Source organism: Garra rufa, chromosome 1 (assembly GCF_049309525.1).
Source record: "Garra rufa chromosome 1, GarRuf1.0, whole genome shotgun sequence".
Classification (NCBI taxonomy): domain Eukaryota; kingdom Metazoa; phylum Chordata; class Actinopteri; order Cypriniformes; family Cyprinidae; genus Garra; species Garra rufa.
In genome coordinates this window covers 35,409,535-35,416,313 of record NC_133361.1, presented here as the reverse complement: position 1 = coordinate 35,416,313, position 6,779 = coordinate 35,409,535, and the positions used below count along the sequence as shown (strand labels likewise).

Genomic DNA, 6,779 nt, shown 5'->3' with positions numbered 1-6,779 from the left:
TGTGTGATTTTGGCTGTAGGTTCATCGATTACAGCTAACAGTTATTCAAGGGGAAGAAGGAAATATTTTTTTATTTATTACATTCATTAGATTACAATATTCTGTTTTACGGCATTCTTTTATGTTTATTTTAGCAGTTAAATTTAAATTTAGCAGATTGGAATTTAATTATTAAATTATGTTTTTAGTAATGTTTAGGCCCCCGAATGGGCCCCAGCCTCTAGTTGAGAACCACTGTGCTAGATATTGTTACAAAATTAAATGACTAACATCAACAATTCATTTCTGTGAATAAATGTGTGACATAACATGAGTAGTATACTAGTCATGTGAACTTAAACTGGTGGCCCCCATGAGCCAACCTGATAAATCAGTTTTTATCATCTTCAGCTCATGTGATTGTATTTTTTATTGTTTATATTAAAAAATAAATAAATTAAAATAAAAATGCTAATTTAGGGGTAAAATGTTTTATTGAGATATTTATGATTGCTGCAGCATGTGCTCATACCTGTATTTTAGTAATAGCAAGATTAGACCCAGCAGTTCAGAAAACAAGAGGGTAATTTAAAGGGTTAATCCCCACTGAAATCTGTAGCAGTGACTTCAAAAGGAGCCTATATCTCAGTGTGTAGTAACTGACAGAGCGCTTATGAAGATAACCCATGATATCTCAGTGTCACTTTCCTCATAGATCTCTGTCTCTGCTCTTTGTTATGGTGCAGTTGTTTAGCAGAGATTTAATTTAATCCTGCTGATCCTGAGGCTGACCCTAATCTACCGGCCCATTAATAGGATTAGGTCTCAATGGACGAGAGCACTTAAATGTGGACTAAAGGCACAATGTACACCATATTAAGTGTTGCACGAACAGGTATTTGACATGGTCCAAAGTTTCGATGTGACTTTATGCAGTTTATGCCGCTTTGTCGTGTTTTATCTGGAAAAGGGCAGTTTTCTTTGCCATTGCTGTTTGAATGGTGTATCTTATTTTTGTGGGCGTATCAGATTGTAGGTTTGAACTTAATCTGATTAGCTTTATTAATGTCTTTTGAACTCTTACGGACAGTAAGCCTGGATTTATCGTACGCTACTGACTTGACCTCTGTTACCACACTGCCCTCTTGTGTACATAGCTGTAACACTGCTTTCAAGCTTAGCTGGATGCTGTACAGTCGAAAAAGAATCATAGTTATCAGTCAGCTCTCATTGAGAGACATTACAAAACAGTTTTGTAATAAATATAATAAAAAATGAATCTAAATAAATTAAAAAAAGGAAAATAATGTTTTTTTAGAATCAATTAGTATAATAATAGAAAATGTAAAAACAATAGTAAATAAAATAAAAAATAGAATAGGAGAATTGCATAAACAACTCAGAATTTGAAAGAGGCAGGATGTGGTTAAATAGCATTATAATGATGCAGGTTTTTGACAGTTTGGTCATTTTGCAGGCTCTTTCGTACCTGGGTCTAGATGTAACAGATGAGAAGAGACGGCAGCTCAGAGAGAGTCTCACTACAGACCCTCAGGGAACGGTTTCGTATGGAGGTATAGACACATCCTTTACACCTTTATGCTGCAGCTGCATAACATGATCCTCACCCTGTCAAGATAAAGGAAATACTCACTCATTTTTTTCATTTTGATGTGGATTTGCATTTTCTTTTAAAAAAATCACACACTTTAATATTAGAAGTTAGTCTAAAACAGGGCCCTTTTTGATCTGAAGTGCGATTTTTATTCTTTTTCACTTCATTTTCAAATTATTACGCTGTGCACACTTATGTTTTTGCACCGTCCATGCAATAAATGCACATCCTGCGCAAATGTCCTTAAATCAGTGGGGTTTTATAGCATATTTAATTTAGCTGTTCAGGTAATGTTAATGGTATTAACCATGGGGTTGCCATTTTACGATATAAGATTACGATTAGGATTTGAAATATAAACTGAAACTCAATTTGGAAACATTCAAAAAATATGAAGCGATTCTTACTTGTTCTGGATATGTTGTTTAAGCATGAAGAGCTGGTATTGACCCATCTTTCAGAATCAGCAAATCATGTGCAAAAAAATTTCCTTTTTTTACAAAGCAGTCCAGACCCCAAAACCTCTATCCATAATTCACACCCTAAATTATGGAAGCCCATTTTCGCCACTAAATAAGAAATATAAAAATAATAATTGTGACATTTTATTTCACACTTCTGAGTTTTTTTGTCAGAATTGCTTGACGCAAACTCACAATTGTGACTTTTTTTTCTCAGAATTGCCAGATAATTTGCAAAACTCGCAATTTTAAGAAATAAACTCGCAATTCAGAGAAATAAACTTGCAATTATGAAAAATAAACTCGCAATTGTTATAAAAGTTATAAAAAAGGTAAATACATTGTATCTCACAATTCTGGCTTTTTTCTCAAAATTGCATGATATAAACTCGAAATTACGAGTTATAAAGTCAGAATTGCAAGACATAAAGTCAATTCTGAAAAAAAAGTCAGAATTGTGAGTTTACCTCTAATAGTTATGACTTTTTTCTCAGAATTGCGAGTTTATATCTTACAGTTGTGACTTTTTTTCTCAGAATTGCGAGTTTATATCATACAGTTGTGACTTTTTTTCTTAAAATTGTATGTTTATATCTTGCAATTCTGGCTTTATAATACGCAATTACGAGTTGTTAGATATAAACACAATTCTGGGAAAAAATAAACCCTTTTTTGCTCGCAAGTCTGACTTTATTTCTAACAACTGTGAGTTTATGTCATGCAATTCTGACAAAAAAGTCAGAATTGTGACTATATTTTGCAATTCTGACTTTATAACTCTTTATCTTTATTTTACGAGTTTATTTCTCATAATTGCGAGTTTTTATCTCACAGTTGTGACTTTTTACTTAGAATTGCGAGTTTATATCTGGCAATTTTGACTTTATAAAATGCAATTATTTATTTCTAAGAACTGTTTATTTCTCAGAATTGTGGGTTTATTTCTTGCAATTCTGGCTTTATAACATGCAATTATGAGTTTTTAAGTCAGAAATGTGAGATATAAACTTGCAATTCTGAGAACATAGTCTTTTTTCTCTCAAATTATGAGAACTCCCCATTGCGAGTTATAAAGTCAGAATTGCAAGATATAAAGTCACAATTCTGACTTTTTTTCTCAGAACTACATGATTTAAAGTCAGAATTGCGAGTTAAAAACTTTTTACTTGCAATTGTGAGTTTATTTCTCAGAATTAACTAAGAATTTTTTTATTTTCTGAGAAAAAATTCAGAATTGCAAGATGAAAAAAACAGGTTGCATGACAAATAAAAAGGATTACTGCAGTTAGGCCAAAAAGGAAGTTATAGCTTAGCTCGCACTCATTGCTCAGATGACAGTGATTACCGGTGCAGCATGCGTGCCTAAGGTTCCCAAACTCTGAAATAACCACAGGAAATAATCACATTTTGACATGGACGGAAATACCTATTTTAAAAAGGAGAATCACAGTCCATATTTGGATATTGAGCTTGAGTTTAACACTTAGAAAGAGACAGATCATCAGGAAGGAAACATTTTTTGGGGTTCAGTACAAACTTAGACAGCTAAGTATATTTCCAGGCTGCTCGCGACAGAGAGTTACGCTTCTCAGCAGGAAGATGCCACCGCGGCAAATCCTGATCAAAGTGCTTGCTGTGGAGCAAGAGTTCTGCCTGTTTTCTTGTACTTCAGCTGTGCAAACACTTGGAGCAGGGGCACCTGAACATAAATATTCCCTCTAGACAATCTTTCTCCTGTTATGAGGAATATTCTGAATAGATTTCACTGAGTGACGAGAGAAGAGAATATATTGCACCCAGTTTCTGTTTATCAAGCAAATGTTGACCTGAAATCACATATTTTCCCAGAAGTCTCGATGGTTTTGATGCTGTAATACATGCTTTTTTATATTTCTAGTGCTATTCTTGGCTGTTTCTAACTACGCCTCTGTTTTCCTAATAAGACTTTGTGGAGGCCACACGCAGCGTTTATCAGGAGAAGCTGGAGGAGGCGGGACTTGGAGAGGGTCCATTCATGTTCTCCTATCAGGAAGCGGCTAGTTTGATGGACACCTCTGCCTTTCATTCCCCAGTAAGTAGACCCGCAGGATTTAGTATCAGAGCGCTTGACTTTGATTGGGGCTAAACTTGAGCGCAATCCTCAGAGCACCTCCTCACATTGAGACTTCACTTTCTCCTGAAGTTGAGCATGTCGGGAGATTTACTCAGCATTCTTAAAGGAGCTTTTCTGCTGCTCAGGAAAGTTATCAAAGCTGTCTTTTAAGCTCTTAAACACTTCGATTGTCAGAGTTTGCCTATTCTGTGCCCTGCTCCTTAGGATGTTTCTCACATTGATTTATAAGAATTGAATTGGTCCTTGTTTTAATGTTCTTTTCAGATCTCAGAGGTCACACACGTATTAAGGAGTTGTTTTAGGAGTGTCGCTTTCTCTTTTCAGACCTATGAGTCAGAGTGCAGCTACAGCAGTGAGGAACTGGAAGAGTTTCAGACTGAAGTCAAACAACTCCAGCTGCAAATGAAACAACTTAAAGTGAGTACTAAAATAAATAATGCATTGTGTTGCTTCCTACCTGCAAGGTCCAAAATGAAAACTCTTTCATTAATTACTCACCCTCATGTTGTTCCAAACCTGTAAGACCTTCAGTAATTTGCAGAACACAATATATTTTTGATAAAATCTGAGAACTTTCTGAATCTGCATAGACAGTAACACAACAACCACATTCAAGGCAGAAATATGTAATTTTAAGTTTGAACCCTGCCTGACTTTCTATCAAGTTTTGCAATAAAAAGCGTTTGTGATATAAACATGTATTGCAATGCTCTCAGGTGTTACTGAAAGACACAGAAGACAGTAAGAAGACTCTGGAGGAGGAACTGCAGAAGACAGCTGAGGTAAAGCCTGCAGAATCTCAAATAAACACGATTTGTTTGAGGTGACTTAAATGCATTAAAATATGCCATCCACTTATTAAAGGGATGGTTCGGAGTAGAATTGACTTCATTGCTATGCACTCCGAAGCCCATCTAAATACCCCATCCGACGTTTTTTTTACCTTAGTCGAACATTTATGGAGATATTAGAGTTTTTCGAATTGCTTGTTAAAGGAGTGAATGGTACGTGATGTATCTCGTAAATTGCACCACTAAACGTGCAAGTAATCTTACCAAACTTGTACAGTAGTGTAAATAGGTTATGTACTCACAAAACGCTGCATCAGAACATTTGTAAGTCCACCATGAGTGTTTTAAAAACACGTTTTACCCGAGAACTACTAGTCTCAGAAACTACAAGTCGACGTCACTTCCCTGGTTTGAAAAAAGCACGTAAAAGTCCTCCTACTACATCTGTGTGCATGTCAACTTGTAGGAGGACTTTTACGTGCTTTTTTCAAACCAGGGAAGTGACGTCGACGTGTCGCCATTTGTAGTTTTTGAGACTAGTAGGGATCGGCTAAAACATGTTTTTAAAACACTCATGGTGGACTTACAAATGTTCTGATGCAGCATTTTGTGAGTACATAACCTATTTACACTACTGTACAAGTTTGGTAAGATTACTTGCACGTTTAGTGGTGCAATTTACGAGATACATCACATGTACCATTCACTCCTGTAACAAGCAATTCGAAAAACTCTAATATCTCCATAAATGTTTGACTAAGGTAAAAAAAACTTCGGATGGGGTATTTACATGGGCTTCGGAGTGCATAGCAATGAAGTCAATTCTACTCCGAACCATCCCTTTAAGAGGCATGTGAGCTGTTTTAGTACATCAACACTTTGTGATGCCTCATCATATGTGACCCTGGACCACAAAACCTGTTAAAAGGATCAATTTTTTGAAATTGAGATTTATAAATTATCTGAAAGCTTACTAAATAACTATTTTTGAAAAACAGGAATCTGAGGGTGTAAAAAAATCTAAATTAAAATATTGAGAAAATTGCCTAAAGTTGTCCAAATTAAGTTCTTAGCAATGCCTGTTACTAATCAAAAATTAAGTTTTGATATATTTACAGTAGGAAATTGACAAAATATCTTAATGGAACATAGTCTTTACTTAATATCTTAATGATTTTTGGCATAAATGAAGAATTGATCATTTTGACCAATACAATGTATTTTTGGCTGTTGTATTGTGGTCCAGGGTCGCATATTTGTATATACCAAACATATACATTTAAAACATTTCTCCAACTCATTAGTTTGTGCATTCCCTTATTTGCATGTATGTGGATGAAACAGAAGGCCACAGCCACAGTGGAGGAGAATAAGTGTCTGAAGAGTAAGCTGCAGGTAGCAGAGGCTGTTCAGAGACAGACTAACAGTGCTGAACAAGACTATGAGGAGGTCATTCAGCTCCTGGAGGCTGAAATCAAAGATCTGAAGAACCAGCTAGCCGGAAAGAAACAGAGAGGCCTGGAGGCTACTAAGGTAAATCTTCCTCATTACATCTCTGTTTGCTGAAAAATTATATAATTTTTAAGAAGATTTACAAGATGATGCAATGACTGAAAACTTTTGTAGACTGGAAATGAGTTGGCAGTTAATTGTTGTCCAGTACAACATAGTCCTGTTTACTATTTGTATATTATTATGAATTTTGACATAGGTTTTATTTTTTTTTACAATTTCATTTTAGTTCATTTAGTTTCATTTTTATTTTATAGTCTAGATTGCTATAATTTATTATTTCACATTTAGTTTTAGTCAACTAAGAC

At 35.1% G+C, this 6,779-nt stretch overlaps 1 protein-coding gene across 3 annotated transcripts in view; it reads left to right on the top strand.

The window, feature by feature from the left end:
* The window catches only part of LOC141334184 (syntaxin-binding protein 4), a 64,888-nt gene that overhangs the window by 51,529 nt on the left and 6,580 nt on the right, over positions 1-6,779 (top strand). For all 3 annotated transcript variants that reach the window (XM_073839314.1, XM_073839315.1, XM_073839312.1), the window contains exons 13-17: positions 1,457-1,553; positions 3,999-4,126; positions 4,493-4,585; positions 4,885-4,950; positions 6,304-6,492. In XM_073839314.1, the coding sequence (XP_073695415.1) occupies positions 1,457-1,553; positions 3,999-4,126; positions 4,493-4,585; positions 4,885-4,950; positions 6,304-6,492 (573 nt within the window). The remainder of the gene's footprint in view (positions 1-1,456; positions 1,554-3,998; positions 4,127-4,492; positions 4,586-4,884; positions 4,951-6,303; positions 6,493-6,779) is intronic.